Source organism: Myotis nattereri, assembly GCF_964212035.1.
Source record: "Myotis nattereri genome assembly, chromosome: 9".
Taxonomy (NCBI): Eukaryota; Metazoa; Chordata; class Mammalia; order Chiroptera; family Vespertilionidae; genus Myotis; species Myotis nattereri.
Genome location: NC_138084.1, coordinates 2,749,894 through 2,769,023, shown reverse-complemented (window position 1 = coordinate 2,769,023; position 19,130 = coordinate 2,749,894). Strand labels below are relative to the sequence as shown.

General features: G+C 66.4%; 1 protein-coding gene across 1 annotated transcript in view; it reads right to left on the bottom strand.

Annotated features, from left to right (window-relative positions):
- Positions 1-821: 821 nt before the first annotated feature.
- DAGLA (diacylglycerol lipase alpha) overlaps positions 822-19,130 on the bottom strand; it is a 59,796-nt gene continuing 41,487 nt past the window's right edge. The window contains exons 6-20 of the mRNA XM_081098971.1: positions 17,488-17,575; positions 15,475-15,609; positions 15,029-15,106; positions 13,070-13,194; positions 11,258-11,411; positions 10,469-10,552; positions 10,281-10,358; positions 9,741-9,821; positions 9,229-9,371; positions 8,794-8,862; positions 8,365-8,437; positions 7,025-7,221; positions 6,625-6,754; positions 5,927-6,114; positions 822-4,138 (exon numbers count right to left, since the gene is read on the bottom strand). Coding sequence (XP_080955097.1) covers positions 3,199-4,138; positions 5,927-6,114; positions 6,625-6,754; positions 7,025-7,221; positions 8,365-8,437; positions 8,794-8,862; positions 9,229-9,371; positions 9,741-9,821; positions 10,281-10,358; positions 10,469-10,552; positions 11,258-11,411; positions 13,070-13,194; positions 15,029-15,106; positions 15,475-15,609; positions 17,488-17,575 — 2,563 coding nt within the window. The 3' untranslated portion in view covers positions 822-3,198. The remainder of the gene's footprint in view (positions 4,139-5,926; positions 6,115-6,624; positions 6,755-7,024; positions 7,222-8,364; positions 8,438-8,793; positions 8,863-9,228; positions 9,372-9,740; positions 9,822-10,280; positions 10,359-10,468; positions 10,553-11,257; positions 11,412-13,069; positions 13,195-15,028; positions 15,107-15,474; positions 15,610-17,487; positions 17,576-19,130) is intronic.

Genomic DNA, 19,130 nt, shown 5'->3' with positions numbered 1-19,130 from the left:
AGGGTGGAGGCCCGCGCCCTAGGCTGGGAGGTCGGGTCCTGGGTCCAGGTCTGACCTTACCACCTGAGTGACCTTGAGCAGGTCTCTGCCCTTCTCTAGCCTTAGCTTCCTCTTGTGCTCAGGGGCACCCCCGCCCCCGCCCCCACCACCAAGTAGGGTCACTCTGGGCTCAAGGGTCAGGGTAGGAGGGTGCACAGTGTAAGGAAAAGGAGAAGGTCAAGGTGGGGTCAAAGCTTGGCTGGGTCAGTGCCGGGCCCAACTGCCCCTGGAGGTGGGACCGACTGGAGGAGCAGCGCCACCTGGTGTGTGGAGCGGGCAGGACGGGACCTGGGGCTGGCAGGAGGCCAAGGTGCCTCCCCTCCGGGTCCTGCAGCTGCTCCCAGGTCCTACTGTCCCACAGCCAGGATGGCCAGTTCCCTGGTCCCGGCCAGGGACTTTGCACGCGCCCGGAGGAGCCATCAGAAAAGACTTCCAGGGGCCCCTGCGTACCTGGATGGGGGGGGGCGGGGAGTGGAGTCCCTGTCCCTTGCCCTAGCTCTCAGCCCTGGGGGGAGGGGGTGGCACCAGCCTGGCCCCAGACTCCTCTTCCCAGGGGGTCAGACAGGCCGCCGGCACCATCTCACAGGCCAGGGCCCGCCTTCAAACAGGGCTCCAAGCCCTCTGGTCTCTCGCCGGCCGCTCAGTGAGGTCCTGGGTCAGGGCTTGGGCAGCAGCGAGGGCCACATGTCCCCCCTCCCCGCCCCCTGCCGCTGGCCTCAGCCACAACCCCCCCCCCCCACCTGCTGGGCAGAGAGGTCACGCAGGCAGCCAGCGTGCTTCTACATCCAGTTTATACACAGTCTATACAATGTACAGAGCCCTGTATATACAGATATATTTATAGAATAGGCTATATTAATTCGTCTTTCCTTTGTACAGCAATATTAGTTTGGATCTTTCATACATTAAGTACAAAAAAGTCACGGGAGAATGGCACGTAGAGTGCGTGTGCGGGGGGGGGGGGGGGGGGGAGGGGCGGCTGCTCGCTATCGATTGCATATGGAGGTCAGCGCTCAACAACGCCCCGGAGGGAGGTCAGGCCAGCGCACGGCCGGGAGAGCTTGTGCTGCGGGTCTGGGGGACAGAGTAGGGGTCAAGCTGAGCCGAGCTGGGCTGAGGGGGGTGGCTCAGACCCCCCGAGTGTGATGTGGGAGGAGGGCAGAGACACGCGGCAGGCCACCCGTGGGGGGCGGGCAGGGTAGGGGTGGGCTGGCCCCGGAGCGTCCAGGGCTGAGTCCAAGTCTGCCCCGGCCCCAAGCCTGTAACCCTGTGTGGCTGCAGCCTTAGGGGGGGGGAGCCTGTCCCTGATGGCTCAGTCCTGGGCACGGGTGGGCGCCACGCCCCTTAGAGGTCTCGGGCCCACCTCGGCGGAGGAGGAGCGGAAAGGCCAGACCGAAAGGCTCCCTGCCATTGGCCAGGGTGCTCGTGGGAATGTGACTCTGATTTCTGATTGGTCTGCTTTTGCACTCGAAGGGCCACTGATTTGTCTTGCTTCTGCGCTGGGCCCAGGCTATGCCAGCAGCGGGCCTTCAGCAGGGCAGGGGCTGGGAGCCTGGCGAGGAGTGGGAGTCACAGAGTGAGGGAGGCCCAGCTCCCTCCAGGTCTCTGTGCCCCTCGGTCAGGGCGGGCAGGGTCGGGGCCAGTCCCGGCTGTGAGCGGGGTCAGGGTCATGGCACAGGCCCAAGGTACCAGTGATCATGGGATGGGGAGCCAAGCGGACGGGAGGCCACGGTGGGGCCGGGGTCAGGTGTGGGGGAGGGTTATGCCTCCGGGGAGACGAAGGCACAGCGATGCTCGGCGCCTTGGCACGTATGTTTTCCAAATCAGGGGTCTGAGCAGCAGGTGAGACCAGGAGAACAGGTGACGTCCAAAACTGAGCTCACCCTGTGTCCCGGCCACATCACGGTCACTGGCTGCCTTCTTGGCAGGTGGGGGAGGGGCGGCAGGCAGGCGGGTGGGCACCCCCGCGGCCCCTCCCTCAGGAACGGCACGCGCCCATGCACATGCACCCACGTGCCCCACGCGAGCATGCACAGCCCCCCACTCAGCCTCTGGGAGAAGGCCTGGTCTCTACCTCCCCTGCGTCCTCAACCCGAGGGGAGGAAGCGCTCAAGGGGGGGTGGGGGGCTGTGGAGGCCCCAGGCCACGCCAGGCCAGCCCCAGAGCCCCTGACCCAGCAGCGAGCCGGGTGCCACCGGGCCCCACTCTTGGTCCCACTTTCTGTCAACGGGCCAGTGAGGAGGGGCGAGGGGAGTGGAAGTGTTTGGTTTCAGATCCGAGGGCCTGGGCTGCCGAGGCTTGGGGGGCAGTGATGTGGAGGGGCTGCATGGGACCCTCAAAGGAAGAGGGGTTGGGGGTGCCCCTTCCCCCCAGGGCACTAGCTCAGCAGCCCGGGTGGTCCCAGCTGTGCCCTCCATCCTTCGAATGACCAGGACCCCTGGAGTGGAGACGAGCTGGGAGGTAAGGAACAGGCGGGCAGGCCTGGGTGCCCAGGACCCATCGACAGAGGGGTCGGCGTGAGGGACATGAGTAGAGGAGGGGCCGTCCTAACCCCACCTCCTCCAGGCCCCTGCCCTGCCCAGAGGGGCCACTGAACACATGACTGAGGAGGGGGGGCTTGCAAGCCCAGGACACACCCTGAGCCCCGCCCAGCAGCTTCTGTAAACATACACAGCACTGCAGGCCCCCGTGGGGGTCACCCAGGGGCTGGCCAGCAGGCACCAGATCTGGGGGGGTGGCCAGGACAGATGCCGGCCTGGACCACAGATGAGAATATGTGGGGAAGGGCAGCCAGAGGGCAGTGAAGGGAGTCAGGATGCCACTGCCTGTCCTGGAGTAGGGGTGCCAGGAGGCCTGGGGGGCAGATGGCAGGGCCCCGGGCTCTTCCCCACTCCTCACCCCTCCCCTGTCTGGAGGGCCCAGCTGCCAGCTGCCTTGGCTCTGGGGGTCCTAGGCTGAGGTAGGGACACGGACCCCCAGCTCAGCAGCTGTGCCCAGGCCTGAGGCTGCACGGGCCTCTGGGGCCTCTCCTCAAAGCTGCCGGGACCTGGGGCAGCCGCCTGGAGCCCTGGGGGAGCCGCCTGGAGCCCTGGGGGAGCCGCCTGGAGCCCTGGGGGAGCCGCCGGCTCTGGCACAGGCGCCGGCGCAGTTGCTCCGGGGCTAGCGCGCCGAGATGGCCAGGTCCTCCTGCGCGCTGGCCGCGCCGGGCGGGCTGGGAGTCCGGATCTTGTCCAGGCAGTCCTGGCTGCTGAGGCTCGTGGGCGTCAGGTCCATGAGCTCCCCCGAGGAGCTGAGCGGGAAGGAGGGCGACAGCGAGATGCCCGAGGAGGGGTCCGCCGAGCCCGCAAAGCGCCGCGGGGGCTTGGGCACCAGGTTGGGCTCGAACTGGGCTCGGAGCAGGATCTCCTGCTGGCTGGGGGACTTGGGGCCCTCGGCGTAGTCGCTGGTGGGGCTCTCGGGCACCACCATGCAGTACAGGTCCTGGAAGGAGCTGCTCTTGCTGTCCAGGTTGAAGAGGCTGTCGATGAACTCCGCGAACTCCAGCACCTGCGGGCTGGGCGAGTCCCCCAGGCGCCCGTTGTGCAGCGCCAGCTCTCCGCGGGGCGCCCCCCCGCCGCCCCCCTCCTCCTCCCCCCGCTCGTGGGCCCCCATACTGGGGGGCCGCTCGGGGGTGGCGCCCCCGCTGCCCGGGGCGGCCTCCAGGGGCTGCGTGTCCTGGGAGTGCTTGGACAGGGAGTCGGCGGCCAGCAGCTCGGTGCGGGAGCTCAGCGACGGGTTCTCCTCGGGGATGGCGGGGTCGATGTAGAAGAGGTGGCCCTCGTCGCGCTCCAGCACGGCGTGCAGGCTGGGCGAGCCGCGGATGCTGCGGAAGCCGGAGGAGCGGCGCGAGTCGAAGCTGTACAGGGACTCCGTGTCCGACAGGCTCTCCATGGTGGCCAGCGGCGCCCGCCGCGCCTGCAGCTCGGCCGCCAGCCGCTCCTGCGTGGACAGCAGCAGCAGCTCCACGGGGTCCTGGCGGGCGGCCGCGGCCGCAGCCACGGGGGACAGCAGCCGCCCCTCCGAGAAGCCCTCCAGGCTCATCTCCGACTGGGACTTGCTTCTGCAGAGGGCAGGGCAGGGAGGGGCGAGACTCAGGAGGGGCGCAGAGGCTGGCCCTCAGCTCCCTGGCCGGAGGGAGCCTGGGAGGGGCAGAGGGGCAAGTTCATTTAGCCGCCGTTGAACCGTTAGGGGCAGGGACCCTTTAAAAAGAACAACAGAAAACTCACGAGAACCCAAGACAGAAAAAGGGCCGATGCTGGGTTGAGCCAGGGAGGGTGCCCTGCTGGCTGGAGGCCCTGGAACCTGTGCTCTGTCACTGCACCATGGGGGACCCCCTGTGCCCCTCCCAGAGCTCTATCCCTCCCCCCTCCTGCCTCACCCTCTGCTGGGCAGGGCCCTGGAGCCTCTGGGTCAATGTGCTGCAGGGAGTGAACGAAGGTGGGGAAGGTGGGGAAGGGGGGTGCAGCAGTTCTAGCTGTGAGAATGCACACGCCCCCTCCTCTGGGCATGCGCTGCCTCAGGAAATGCGCAGAAGGCGGGAGAGATGCCAGGGACCCCGTGGGGCCGGGGATCAGTGGATCACCCTTCTCATCAGCCTCTTGGCCACATTGGGGCCGCCCTGGGCAGAAAGGGTCCCAGAGAGGCAGGCGGACCCCCCAAAGAGTGTGTGTAACTGCGGGGGGTGTCTGGGAGCCTGTGTGCACGCTCTGCTTGTATGTGCAGTGTATGCACTAGCTGCCCAAGTGTCACCCGCCACGCGTGTCTGTGTGGCTGGGTCTGGGCGCAGGCGCAGTCTGTCATCCCCGTGCAGGGCTGCCTGTCCAAGCGTGTCCTCGTGTGTGCGTCTCGGCCTCTGTCTTGGTGTGTCCTACACGGGACTGTCTGCGTGGAGCTGTGCGCTTAGAGCTGCCCGTGTTAGCTTCAGTGCATGTACTTAACCACACACGGTGAGTGTACGTGAGCGCCTGGGTGTCCATCTGTTTGGGTCTAAATGGGTCTGAGTGAACCTATGTGTTTGCGACCAGGGGGCCGTGTATCTTAGATGCCCACTAGCCCGTGTGGGCTTCAAGATGGCAGGCTGGGGGCAGTGGCAGCAAGGCAGAGAGACCGAGCAGAGGGGACAAATTCGCCCCTTCTGGCATGTGTGTGCAGAGCTGTGTGAGCGTGCGGGCTCGGTTTGTGCACGGGACACATGTGTAAGCACATGTGCCCTGGAAGCACATGTGCCCTGAGAGCACACATGCCCTGAGAGCACACGTGCCCTGGAAGCACATGTGCCCTGCGAGCACATGTGACCTGGAACACACATGCCCTGGAACACACGTGCCCTGAGAGCACACATGCCCTGGAACACACATGCCCTGGAAGCACACGTGCCCTGCGAGCACACATACCCTGGAACACATGTGCCCTGGAAGCACACGTGACCTGAGAGCACACGTACCCTGGAACACATGTGCCCTGGAAGCACACGTGCCCTGCGAGCACACGTACTCTGGAACACATGTGCCCTGGAAGCACACGTGACCTGAGAACACACGTGACCTGGAACACACGTGCCCTGAGAGCACACGTGCCCTGTGAGCACACATGCCCCAGAACACACATGCCCTGGAACTCACATGCTCTGGAACTCACGTGCCCTGTGAGCACATGTGCCCTGGAACACATGTGCCCTGAGAGCACATGTGCCCTGGAACACACGTGACCTGGAACACATGTGCCCTGAGAGCACACGTGCCCTGGAACACATGTGCCCTGAGAGCACACATTCCCCGGAACACACGTGCCCTGAGAGCACACTCTGGGCTCTGCACACACCCCCGGGCCAGGGCTGGGCGAGGATCACCTGGCGCTGCTGTTCCGGTGGTCTGCGGGGGGCAGCTCCAGGGCGAGGCCGGCGGGCACGGGCGGCCCAGTGGGCAGCGGCTGCTGCTGGAAGATGAGCTCGGGAGTGAGGTCCACCTCGGTGGGGCTCACCATGACCTTGGCTGCGGAGAGCAGGGCCGTCTTCCCCTTGTTGTAGTTCTCCAGCACCTGCGGCAGGACGGGAAGCTGGTGGTGGGCGGGCGGCCGTCACATGTGGGGTGGGCAGCAGGCCAGGCCTCTCAGGGCTGTGTGAGGCCAGCGGGCCCCACTCCCTGCACCCCAGGTCCTCCCCCCTCCAGGAAGGCCTGGACTGGCCCTGCGACCGTGCCTCGCCCCAGGACCGCGTTTTCCTTCCCTGTGGTCAGCCTCTGTGGCCGGTGGCGCTGAGACTGCCCCTGCTTGGCTGGCACCGGTCAGTGCCGGGTGCCTCCAGGGCCTCGGAGCTCAGCTGCCTTAGGGACAGGCCCTGGGCGTCTCTTCAGCTCCTCACCACGGGCGACACGGCCACGCGACAGAGCAGGGTGCAGAGACCAGGACACAAGCCAGCTCTTGGCGCCCCCCAGCCCTCCCGGGGGTGCAGCTAACCCCTCTGAGCACCCGCACCCTCGCCTGCAGTCGGGGGCCACAGACCCAGCTCGCGGCGCTGCGGCTGAGGGCCCGCCCGGCGCCCGGCCTCACCTTGTTGAGCCCCTCCATGACCACGTAGGGGAGGTGCTCGTGCAGCATGGCCGGGGAGATGATCACCTCGTTGAAGGCCTTGTTGTCGCCCCAGATGGCGAAGTACGTGGGCTCCTCCTGCTCGCAGCAGCTGAGGGGCACGGGGCCAGGGAGAAGCTGAGGGGGGCGGCAGCCTGGCCTTGACCCCTGCCCTGGCTCTGCTCTCTGCCTGGGCTTAGCAGGGGCGCGTGGACCTGGTGGCCTCAGGTCTGCCTGGCCAGCAGGGTTGCGTCCTTGATCCTGGCTCTTGTCTTGCCCTCAGCCCCCACCCCCACTCCCAACCTGGTTAGGAGGGTCTGGGTGCCACCTCCCGCCGAGGTTCTGGGCCCCACCTCCCGCCGAGGGCCTGGGCAGCACCTACCAGCACTGCTCCGCTGGGTGGTTGTGCACCACGTGGATGATGCGGCCGGGCGGGTAGAGGGGGGTGCTGGCCGACAGGGCGATGGTCAGGTCGCTGGGGTGGGTCCAGAGCCGCGTGTTGGCCATGGCGGTCACCTCCGCCTCCTCGGGCAGCTCGGACTTGGGGATGCATTTAGTGGCTCCCACGATGATTCGCCACTGCAGGGGGAGGGGGAGACGGGCCAGCTGGGCAGGATGGCTGGGTGGGCGGGGACGGAGGAACTCAGATGGAGGGCTCACAGGTGACAGGTGGGAGCTGGGGTGGCCACGGGCAGAGGGGAGGGCAGTGCCCACCTGAAGAGGCAGCGTCTGAGCTGGACGGCAGCCGTGACGGCCGCCAAGATGTCAGGGGCAGACGTAAGCCATTGTTGAGGTTCTGGGTGGGGAAGGCCCTGGAGGACCAGCCACCCCTGATCTAGCGGGCGGGGAACGGCCCGGCGAGGAGGAGGGACTTGCACCTGCGGGGCCTGGCTGCCTTGGGCTGGTACCCAGCCCCGACTCCGGGCCGACAAGCGCCCAGGACGGGGTCTGACAGGGACAGCCCACTCCAGCCCCACAAGCTCCTCCAGGCAGACACGGTCACTGGGACCTCACTGCCCGGCCCACCCTGGCACCTGGCACCTGGCCCCTGGCCCCGGTCCTGCCTGCCAGAGGGCCAGGGGCACCGAGGCTGGGAAGAGTCCAACCTGGGCTGAGACGGCAAATGGGATGAGGGCTGGGGGCACAGAGGACCCGCCGGTCCAGGCTGCCCCTGCCCACCTCCAGGCGCAGCCCCAGCACTCCCGCCCCTGCTGGCCACAGGGTCCTCTGAGACCCGAGGAGGGGTGAGCAGGGGTGGGTCACCTCGCTCGGCTGCGGTGGGAAATCGGAGCGAGCCGCACCGACCCCGGGGGAGCGCCCGCCTGCCGGAGTCGGGGGCCACGGGCGGCTTCGGGAGAGGCCTTTCCGTCCCACACGAAGCCCCGAGTGGGCTGCTTCCTCCCGACTCTGGGCAGCTCTGTGGGGCAGGTGCCGGGACCCAGGGCCCGGGGCGGGACACTGACTCAGTTACTACTTGTTGTGTGACCAAAGCAAGTCCCTTGCCTGCTTGTGGCCCAGTTTCCCCACGAGTACCAGGGCAGGCGTGGGGGGGGGGGGTGAGCTCTGATGACCTGAGGTGCCCTGGCACCAACCACACCCCAGCCTGGCCACGCGTGGCTGGGCCGCTGTGCTGTGGGCGGGGGCACAGGCGGCGCACACGCGGCAGACCAGGTGCCCGGAGTCGGGGGCCCAGGGGGGTAGGGGTGGGGCGGGAGGGCTCACTTTGGGCTTGGTGCTCCGCTGCAGGACGTCCAGGAGCTGTCTGCGGAAACCCTCCAGCTGCGACAGGCCGATCCTGGGAGAGGAACGAGGGGGCGTCAGCCTGGCCTGGCCAGAGGCCGGGAGAGGCACAGGGGGAGGGGCAGCGGGGGCAGCGAGGGCAGCGGGACAGGTACATGCCAGCCCTGGAACAGGAGGGCCAGGCTGCCAGGGTCCCAGGGTGGGCAGAGGGCCGAGCCAGGGAAGGGGAGGCCAGGCAGGGCGGGTCCTCCAGGCTGGGACACCCGAGGGCACGGGAGGGGCTCTGGCGCCCCTTGTCCCTCGGGGAGACAGGCATCTGAGTGAGGGAGCCCTGAGCCCAGGGAGGCCCGGAGGAGGGAGGGGAGGAGGGAGGAACAGTGGGGCTGAGAGCGAGAGGAAGCAGCGACTCGCCTGGGGACAAGGTCTTTGCCCAGAACCACGGCCGTCACAAATTCCTTGGAGTACTCCATGGCGTCCTCACTGCAGGGAAGCAGAGGGCTCAGGTGGGGCGGGGCCTTCAGGAGGGCAGGACTGTCAGGAGGGCGGGGGCTCAGGTGGGGCGGGGGCTCAGGGGGGGCGGGGGTTCAGGGGGGGCGGGGGCTGGGGGGGGGTTCAGGGGGGCAGTTTCTAGTCTCAGTGCCCCCTGGGGAGTGCACGGGGCCAGGCTGCACTGTCTGCTCCTGCCCCGCCCTTCCCACCAGCAGGGCTTTGCCCGAGGCAGATCCGGGTGCCCCCTGGCACTTGACAGAGCCCCGCCCTCCGCTTACCAGGCCATTCCCAGGCCCCCACTGACCAGAAGCGACGGCCCACCAGCCCCAGCCCAAGCACCCCGGGCCCGCAGCTCACCTCAGCAGGCCCCCGGGCGGGGAGTAGGCGAAGCACTTGAGGGTCGGGTACTGGGGGCGCAGGAGGAAGGAGAGGATGGCGGCGGTGCCCGCGCCCAGGGAGTGGCCCACCACGATCAGGCCGTAGTGCTTGGTTCCGCGGCCCTGGGACCGAGAGAAGCCTGAGAGCCGGCCCCCGCGCGGGCGTGCTCGCTGTCAGGCTTGGACCACCGGCAGAGGCGCCTGCCTGGGGCCTGATGGTGCCTGTGCGGCGGCCGCCGGGGCAGGAAGAGCCACGCTGGGCCCCACAGAGCAACGTCTGGGGAGACTGTCCTAACAAACCGTACTCCTCCTTCGGAACCTGGTTCAGAAGTCACCCCTTCCTGACTCTCCGGGAGAGACTCCCTCCCCCAGACGTCGCATCTGCACTGGGAACGGCCTCTGGGTGAGGTGCCTGCACCCCGTTAGAAGCACCGGGTCCCCTGCCCCAACCCGGCGCTCAGCCACTGGGCGCGCTCATGGAAAGCGCCTCACCAGGTCTCTCCCGAAGGCCTGGGACAGGACCATCTCCTGCTCCAGCTTCTTCTTGATGTACTCGGCCGAGAGGACCATGCCCTGGGTGAGGGGGGACAGAGGTCGGTGCTGGGGGAGAGCTCGGGAGGGAGGGGGGCCCCTCAGCGACCAGCCAAACCACAGTGACCAGCAGCTCACGGCCCTGTCCTGCCCACTTGCCCCTTTTGGCCTCATAACAACCTGGCTGTTGGGCTGGTGGGCACTTCATGACATCGTTCCCATTTCACAGATGAGAAAGCCGAGGCTCAGAGCGTTGTATGTCTATAGAAACCAGTGGGCTCTCTTCCCAGCTGCCTCCCCGGGCTCTTCTGGGTCAGGATCCAGGCCAGGCAGGACTATGGGGTCCTGGCCAGTGAGCCCCATGGACCTCTCAGCAACCCACACCCCTCTGACCAGTCTCTACCAGTGAGCCCAGCCAGCAGGGAGGACCCCACCCCCCACAGGACAGGTCCCCGTGCTGGCAGGGGAGGAAGCCGGGGGCCAGGGCCCGCGAGGCGGCACCTTGTGTCCCAGCCAGGTGCCGTGGTGCCCCTCCACGGGCAGGCGCTCGGCGTCACCCGTCAGGTCCGTCAGGGCGTCCTGGGGAGAGGGGACAGGCGAGGGCGGGCTGAGGACAGGAAGAGGGAAGCGGCATCCCTCAGGGGCTGTGAGGGGTCCCCGTGGTGGGCAGGGCGCCGCGGGCAGCCTACCTTGGGGGACAGGGTTCCCCGAATACTGATCACCACCTTCTTCTTGTCATGGTCCACCGCCACATAGAAGGGGGTTTCGTACACCTGGGAAGAGGGCGGCCCGTGAGCCTGAGCAGCCCTGGGCTGGGGCCAGACGCAGCGGGTGCCCTCAGCACACGCCTTCCCTGCCAGGGAGTCTATCTCCTCCAGCCACCGCCCCCTCCCCACCCCCACCCCCAGCCATCCTGGTAGATCCCTCCCGGCCCAGGTCACAGCCCAGCTGCCTCCCAGCTCCCGACTCAGGCCGCCCAGGTGCTGCCCCCTGCCGGCTGCGTCCAGGGAGGTGGCTGCCCTCCCCAGGGCCTTGCGGCTTCCTCCCGGATTCCTTCTCCCAAAGGCTGAGGCTGGGGAGTCCCAACCCTGGGTGTGGGGTTGGGGTCCACTTCCTAGCCCAGGGGTGGGCAAACTTTTTGCCTCGAGGGCCACAATGGGTTCTTAAACTGGACCGGAGGGCCGGAACAAAAGCATGGATGGAGTGTTTGTGTGAACTAATATAAATTCAAAGTAAACATCATTACATAAAAGGGTACGGTCTTTTTTTTCAATAGTTTTATTCATTTCAAACGGGCCGGATCCGGCCCGCGGGCCGTAGTTTGCCCACGGCTGTCCTAGCCCCAGCGGGGGTGTGAGGCGAAGGCCCACCTCTGTGCTGCTCAGCTAGGGGAGGCCTGCTGCCCGGGACAGTGTGGGCACCCGGGCCCTCGGCCGCCGCAGTGGACACCAGCCTGGCCCAGCCCGCTGGCTGCTCACCGCGTCGTGGCAGGAGGTGTAGACGATGTCCACCGCCGTCAGGTTCTCGTCCAGGAAGTGGCGACGGATGGCGATGGCGTTGCAGCCGCAGCAGTTGTCTTCCTCGATGGTGACGCCAGGCGCGAACCGGGGCCGAGAGGGGCACAGGCAGCACCTGGGGGTGTACCAGGGGCTCAGGGCAGGGACCCCGACAAGCAGTTTTCCCCGTCACCCCCCCTGGAACCCGCTCTCACAGCCTCACCCTCCCAGGCTCCTTGCAAAGTTCCACGGGGCCGGGTCCCAGGCTGCCCTCTTGGCCCCTGGCAGCAGGTGACCTGTGACCCGCAGTTCCTCCGCCCCTGGGTGCCCTCTCTCCGGGACCATCGCCCTCGCCGCAGCCTCCTCGCCCGTCCCCTCACCGAGGCCCAGGTTCAGGCCGGCCTCCCCTCCTCTGGCCACGCCGGCCCCGGCAGGGCCTCGCCCAGTCTTGGGCTTCGGTGCCACCTGTGCCCACGAACGCCCAGGTGCTCCCATCCCCCGCTCACGGGGTCTCAGCCTCTCCAGGTCCCAGGCCCCGAGGGCTCCCCGCTGTCCCCCAGCCCTGCTGCTCCTCCCTCAGCCCCATGCTTGGGGCACGGGGGTCCCCTCCCCACCTCACAGCCCATGTCCAGGGGTCAGCACAGCAGCTCACTCCCCCTGCAGATCCACCTGGACTCTGCCTGCTCTCCTTCGCCTCCACCCCTGCACCTGCTCCCCGCCACCCTGACCTCTGCCTCGGGGTGTCCCCCTGGCCTGCTGGGTCTCCCTCATCTCCCTCAGCCCCCACCTTCCTTCTCAACTCGGCAGCCAGAGTGACCCTTTCCGATACAACTCGGACCAGCCGAGGGTCACTTCACCCCAAACCGGCCAACGCTGCCCTTCTTGCCCAGGGTAGGGCCGGGCCCTTCCGGCGGCCGGCACTGCCGATCTGGCCTGGCTCTCTGGGCCGCTGCCTCCCTCTCCCCGTGGGCCACATGCCTCCTGGCCTCCCTCAGCCGTGTGGCCGGGTTCCTGCCTCAGTGTCCCCACACCCACACTCCGCCTACACTCTCCTGGGCCCTGTGTGGCCGGACGCCTCGCTTCCTTCGGGCCGCGGCTGCGATGTTATTTAGGGTGCTGTCCACCCCGGCCCCCTCCCCTAGCACCCCGCCTTCCCGCTCATCTGCTCCAACGGGCTCTGCTTCCCGTGCACATGCTCTGACCTCCCCACAGGCCACTAGGCTGTGCTCTGTCTGTGGCACCCAAACAGGGCCGGGACGCCCCACAGGCTCCCCCCAAATGAAGGGTGTGAGCAGCGGAGCTAGGCACCCAGCGGGGTGCAGCGGCTCCTCTGGCCACCAGAGGGCACCAGCGCCCAGCAGATGAGCTGAGAGCCAGGCGAGCACGTGACGGGCCCTGTCCGCTGTCGGCGATGACAGCTGCGGTTTCATGAAGAAGCGAATGCTGATGATGTCGTCGGTAAGAACGTTTGTCTTCACTCGACCGCTACCCGCTTCCCAAGGCGGGGAGGCCTTGCCGAGAAAACGGGGTGCAGCCCAGTCTCGGAAGCCACGGGTGACCCCCTCAGCGCACCTGAGAGTCCCCACACCCCGTGCCAGGCCACAGTCTGGATTCACACCCGGAACCGTAGGGTCCCACAGCCACGTGTTCCCCCCACCGCCCAGGGCTCATGCCAAGCTGGGGGTGAGGCCCAGAGAGGGCCCGGAGGAGAAGCAGCGCAGCCTCGGGGGGCAGGCCAGGGCCCAGCTTCACCGCCCAGCCCTCAGGCGCGGCCGCGGGGGGCGGGGTACTCACGAGCAGGACCTGGCCAGCTGGCAGAGGCCGCAGGCGGGCTTCCGCATCAGGTACATGGGCCAGCCGTAGGCGGCCAGCGCAAACAGCATGTAGTAGCAGACCTCCTTGTAGCGCAGCATCTCTTGCTGCAAGAGAGAGGGCAGCGGTCACCTCCTGACCTTCACAGGGCAGCCGGGGCCCGCGGGCTGCAGCCGCTCCCCACCCCCGCCCCCCCCCCCCCCCCCCCGCCTTGGAGGAGGGACCGCTCCTCCAGATGATAATTGCATTTCCCTAATTATCTCCACGCAACCAGGGCACGCATCCTCCCGGGACCTGTCCTGCTGCTCCGGCCTCAGAATTAATGTTTTGGGGACAGAGAAGCACTTGGAGGGAAGAGAGGGGGAGGGGGAGAGGGAGTGACCATCAGCCCCCTTGGCAGCCTGGCCCTGGGAAGGGAAATGTAACCCTGAGAGGCCCGGGCCCTCCGCTGGGGGTGTCCGGGCCTTGAGCAGCCGGGCCAGCCCTGGATACTAGGTGACCAGGCAAGTGGCCGACTCCCTAACTTGATGCACTGAGTCACTGGCTTAAAAGGGGCAGGTGGGGAGATTGGGATCTCTCTGGGCAGACTGGCACCTCTCTGGGCAGATTGGCACCTCTCTGGGCAGACTGGCACCTCTCTGGGCAGACTGGGGTCTCTCTGGAGAAAGACGCCAGTTGGAAACCCATGTCTAAGGCCAGGGCTGTTGCTGTCAACCCCAAGGGCTGGAGGAGGCAGAAGGGTCCTCCAGGGTCCCCACAGAGCAAAGCTGCACCCAGTGTCCTGGCTGCCCCGGGGCTGGGAGACTCCTGCGTGGAGAGGGAGTCAGTGGCGTCATCAGCGTGAGTGGGGATGAGTCACCCTGAGCGGTGGGAAAGGTGCCCCTGAGTCAGGGCCCAGAGGGGGAAGGAGCCTGGGCCAGATGATTACCCTCCTGCCTCAGAGCCCCAGGCTGCGGGGCGGGCGGCGGCCTCTGCCGGGTGCAGGCGGGACCCCAGCTCTAGGGCTGATGCCTGCCCCTGCCCCTGCCCCTCGGGGCTGAGCACTCTCACAGGGGATACAGGCCTGCTTTGGGGGTGGGGCAGATGGAGACCCGAGCTCTTCCAGGGGCTCAGATGCCAGGATGAATCCTTGCTGGCAGCGTCCGGACTGGCACCACTGTGTGCTGAGAGCCGGTCTCAGATGGCTCACTTCCCTGCCACCAGAGCTCCGGGCAGAAGGGGTGCCCAGGCCGTCCACGCATGTGGGAGCAGGCGCGGGGGTCAGGGACTCGCTTAAGGTCATGGCACTGGGGGCAGGCGCACAGCCAGTTGGCTGGCTGGGGGAATGGGAGTGGCAGAGCCGGCTGACGGCAGGGACGCCCCGTTCCCTGTGCCACACACACTGACTGGCTTTCCACCAGAGGCGCTGGGAGAGGTTCTGGCACCGGAAGCTGGAAACCCAAGTGCCACGGCAGCTGCCTTTTATTTTACTTATTTTTTAAATATATTTTTATTGATTTCAGAGAGGAAGGGAGAGAGAGAAACATCCATGATGAGAGAGAATCATAGATTGGCTGCCTCCTGCACACCCCACACTGGGGATCGAGCCTGCAACCCGGGCAAGTGCCTGACCGGGAATTGAACTGTGACCTCCTGGTTTACAGGCCGACGGTCAACCACTGAGCCACACTGGCCGGGCCAGCTGCCTTTTATGACAGCAATGACAGCGACAAGAGTAGCCGCTCCCTCGTGAAGGGCCGGGCATCCGGCGCGTGGGCAAGTGGGTGCAGCAGAACCAGCGTGGGGGAGGTTCCGGGGGACAGGGACGGGGACGGGGGCGAGGCCGAGAGGAGAGGCCCTCGGTGGGCTCAGGGGCAGGCTGGAGCAGGTGGCCTGCTCGGGTCCCTCCAGCAGAGGGAGAGGGGGACCCGGACAGCGTGGGGTGGGGAGGTTCTGACTCACCGAGTTCTTGAGGTCGAGGTACTTGGTGTTTCTGGTCACTGGCATCCCCGACAGGAAGGCCAAGATGTCATTGTTGGCCTGAAAGACGGCGTGTGAAGGCGGCTGTGGGGCCCAGTGCTGAGAAAGGGGGCCCGGCACCCCGCTCCGCATGCTGCCTGCTTCCCAAGGGCCCAAGGAGTGCGTGGTTCCTAGCTCTCCCGTGGCCCCGCCCGGCTTCCAAAAGCCCAGGTCCTGTCCTGTCTCCAGCTGCTCCCCTTCCAATCTAAGCATCATCCCACCTCTTCCTGGCACGTGCCTAGCCCAGGCTGGAGGGGTGGGGGGGGCGGTGCAGGAGATGCTGGGAGACCCTCGCTGGGGCCGGTGCCTAGCCCAGGCCCGGGGCGGGGGGGTGGGGGGGGGCGGCGGGGGGCGTGGGGAGGCCGCCTGGAGGAGGGCGGGGCGCTCACCTCGTCCAGCACGGCGTTGCGTTTGGCCCGCTGTCGCTGCCGAAGCAGGACCAGGCCGGCGATGATGTCAGAGGGCACGATGTCCAGGTCCCGGAAAAACTCGGCAAAGAGGTAGGCGATTTCCGAGTAGGCATCCTACGAGGTCCGGGGGGGCGGGGCGGGGGCGGGGCAGCAGGAGAGAGGACACAAGACGGGAGTGAATCCCGGGGCTGGGTGTCTGCGGGGGGGGGGGGGGGGGGGGGCTGCGCAGTTCGCCCTGGCACCCCGTGGCGCCAGCTTGGCCCGACCCCCGACCCCTGCGGCCCTCTGATGGGAGCCCCGGGGCCTTGCTCTGGCCCCGCAGACTGGGCTTCTGCATCTCCATGCCCGGCCCTCCTGGCCCGGGCTCCGAGGGCCCTCACGCCTCGCCCACACAGGTGCCGGCTGGAGCATCTCCTGCTCCCTCCCCACATGCCAGGCGCCAAGGCCTGCAGGGCCCTGCACGCTTCCTCCTCCGGCCTCTCTCTCCAGCAGAGAAGCCAACACCAAGCTCCTGTCCCGGGACCTGGGACGCGATGGCCCTGTGGCTCCTCCTGCCTCACACTGAGCTGGAGTCCGGAACCTCGTCCCTGACCTGCGAGAGGCTGTGGTGGGAGCCAACGGGTGGCAACCGGTTCTCTCTCGTGGGGTTTCACCCTGGAGTGTCTGGCACTCGCGAGAGAAGAAAAATCAAGGACTGCAAAGTCCAACGCCGAGTGGGCCGAACGGGGCTCCAGCTACGACTCGGCGCCAGCGAGCAGCCCTGCAGACCCAGACCCACAGACATTGCCTACACGCCCCTGGCTCTCCATGCCGGCATCCAGCTCAAGTTCTTATTCTTTTGAATTGTTATTTTTCAAAAAAATATATGTTCATTGATTTCAGAGAGGAAGGGAGAGGAAGGGAGAGATAGAAACCTTAATGACGAGAGAGCATCATGGATCGGCTGCCTCCTGCACAACCCCCACTGGGGATGGAGCCCACAAGCCGGGAATCGAACCGTGACCTCCTGGCTCACAGGTTGATGCTCAACCACTGAGCCACACACCAGCCCGGCCAATTCAAGCTTTAAAACAACGCAGCAAACCCTGCCCTGGACCTGACCCCGGGCCCCTGCCATGTTCCGCCTTCTCCACAGACTCCAGCACCAGCCCTGACTCCACGTGGGCCTCTCACGGGCCCTGGCAGGCTGCACCCCATCTGCCAGGGGGCTGCTGCCTGCCCTCTGCATGGCTTGCTGTGCACCAGGTGCTGGGCTGTGACCCTCCGACCCCCTAGGCCCGTGGGGATGTTCCCCATCCATCAGAGAACCTCAGGGGGCAGGGGGTGCTTCCTTACACCTCATCCCTTATGCTGCAGCTCCTGAGGACCTGCAGGTGGGAAGAAGCCTGTCAAGGCTTCTGGGGCTTCTGTGGAGCACCTGCTTTTGCTCGGGGAGGAGGTGCCTCCTGACCCTGGCTCTGCCTCTAACTGGCTGTGGGAGCTGAGCAAGCCACCCACCTCTCAGCTGTCCGATCTGCAAATCGGGGGGTGGAAATAGATGATCGCCAAGGGCCCCACCAGAGCCAGGAGCTTGGCCTCAGGACCGCCCCCCGTTGGCCCGGTCCCAGGTCTGCCCTCGGGTTGCCCCTCCGAGCACCGCTGGCAGTGGCGAAGGCTGACTGCGCGCCTGGACCGCGCCGAGCACTCACGGCTCCAGCGGGAGGGCCTTCCGAGGGGCCTGCAGCTGCTCGCGCTGCTTTCCTGTCTTCCGGTCACCTGCTGTTGGAGGGTGTCTTCTCCTGCACTAGACTCAGCTCCCGGGGGGGCACTGAAAGGCCTTCACGTCTTTCTGTCCCCTCGACAGGGCAAGGGGCCAGCTGTTCACAGGCGGAGGGGCTCCCAGGAGCAGAATGGCCCCGGGAGTCCGGCTCAAAGCCCAGCTCCTTCCGCCAGCCCTGCCCACCCGCTCTGCCAGCGCAGGCGGAGCCCAGGCCGCGACCTCCCGGTACTTACTGACTGCGAGTCCTTCGTCCGGGTGCAGCAGAGGAACACCTTGAGCCGCCGCGACCAGCTCGTGGCCTGACCCTCCTCTAACCGGTGCCTGCGAAGGTGGAGAGTGTGTGTGAGGCCACGGGGCTGGCCCGGCGGACCTGGGGCCCAGACATTAGGAACACAGGGTGACCTGGGCCCAGGACCCCCCCGAAGGGCTCCATGACAGCCAAAGCTGGGTGGCCAGTGGCCTGGCTGTCCCCTGGGGGGACTCCCGCTGGCCTAAGGCGGTGCGCCCACGGTCCAGGCAGACTGAACGCCGCCTGCCTGGGGGGCTTCGGAGCTGGGAGCCCCAACCTGTCCTACAGAGCTGCTTCCCCTCCAAAGGATTTCAGCCCGGCCGGCGTGGCTCAGTGGTTGAAGGTCGACCTATGAACCAGGAGGTCACGGTTCAGTTCCCCGTCAGGGCACATGCCCGGGATGTGGACTCAATCCCCACTCGGGGGGCATGCGGGAGGCAGCTGATCTGATGACTCTCATCATTGATGTTTCTATCTCTCCTTCTCCCTTCTTCTCTGAAATCAATAAAAATATATTTTTTAAAATTTAATTTATAAAAGGGTTTCGGATACATTCTCTGTACTTGGGGGAAGTCTAAGGGCTGAATGAGGCTCTGAACTTCCCGGCCCCTTGGATGTGTTACAGCAGAGGAGAGCGGGCCAGCCCTCCCTGCACGGCTGGCCTGGGCCACACTGCCCCCCGCCCCTACCCCCCCAAGTCCCCAGGTCTGGCGGCTCAGATGGGGAGGCAGACATCCAGGAGCCCGCATCCAAAGGCAGAGCGATGGCCAGTTACCCACGGGGACCCTTCTAGTGCTGGGTGCCTGGAAGTTGGTCTGTTTTGAGCATAAAGATAACAGATCCGGCCGAAACCGGTTTGGCTGAGTGGATAGAGCGTCGGCCTGCGGACTGAAGGGTCCCGGGTTCGATTCCGGTCAAGGGCATGTACCTGGGTTGCGGGCATATCCCCAGTGGGAGATGTGCAGGAGGCAGCTGATCGATGTTTCTCTCTCATCGATGTTTCTAACTCTCTATCTCTCTCCCTTCCTCTCTGTAAAAAATGAATAAAATATATTAAAAAAAAAAAGATAACAGATCCGATATTAAAAACGTGTATCTCCAGCAAGAAGGGGCTGGCTGCTTTTGTGACGTGTGCCCTCCTGCTGGCCCCGTCAGAGCCCGCTGGCCCAGCGGGGAAGGCGTGGGCCCCGAACGCATGAAGGCACGTAGCCGAGGTCAGGAGTGATCGGGGCCCCCCTTCCCGGGACTCTTGGCTCCGCTCCCTGCTCCCAACCCTGGTCCCACAGGCCAGGGGAAGCCTCGGGCCCTCCAGGGGTGGGGAAGGGTGCACGGAGCTGCTGGCTCCGGGACCTGCCAGCCCGACAGGACTTGGGCAGGCTTACACCCGAGACCAACGCCCCCCTGCCAGGGGCTCGGTAAAGGGAAAGCGTGCTGCCAAGCTGGCTCCCAGGGCAGCGTGTGTTTTTAACCCTTTCTAGCCTAACGGGGTTTTCAAAGCTTCGAAGAGAATCTCCTGCTGGGTGGGTCTCTGGCCTGAAGCAAGTGCTGGCCATCACTGTGCTGCAGTACTGTCCGTGTCCACCAGGG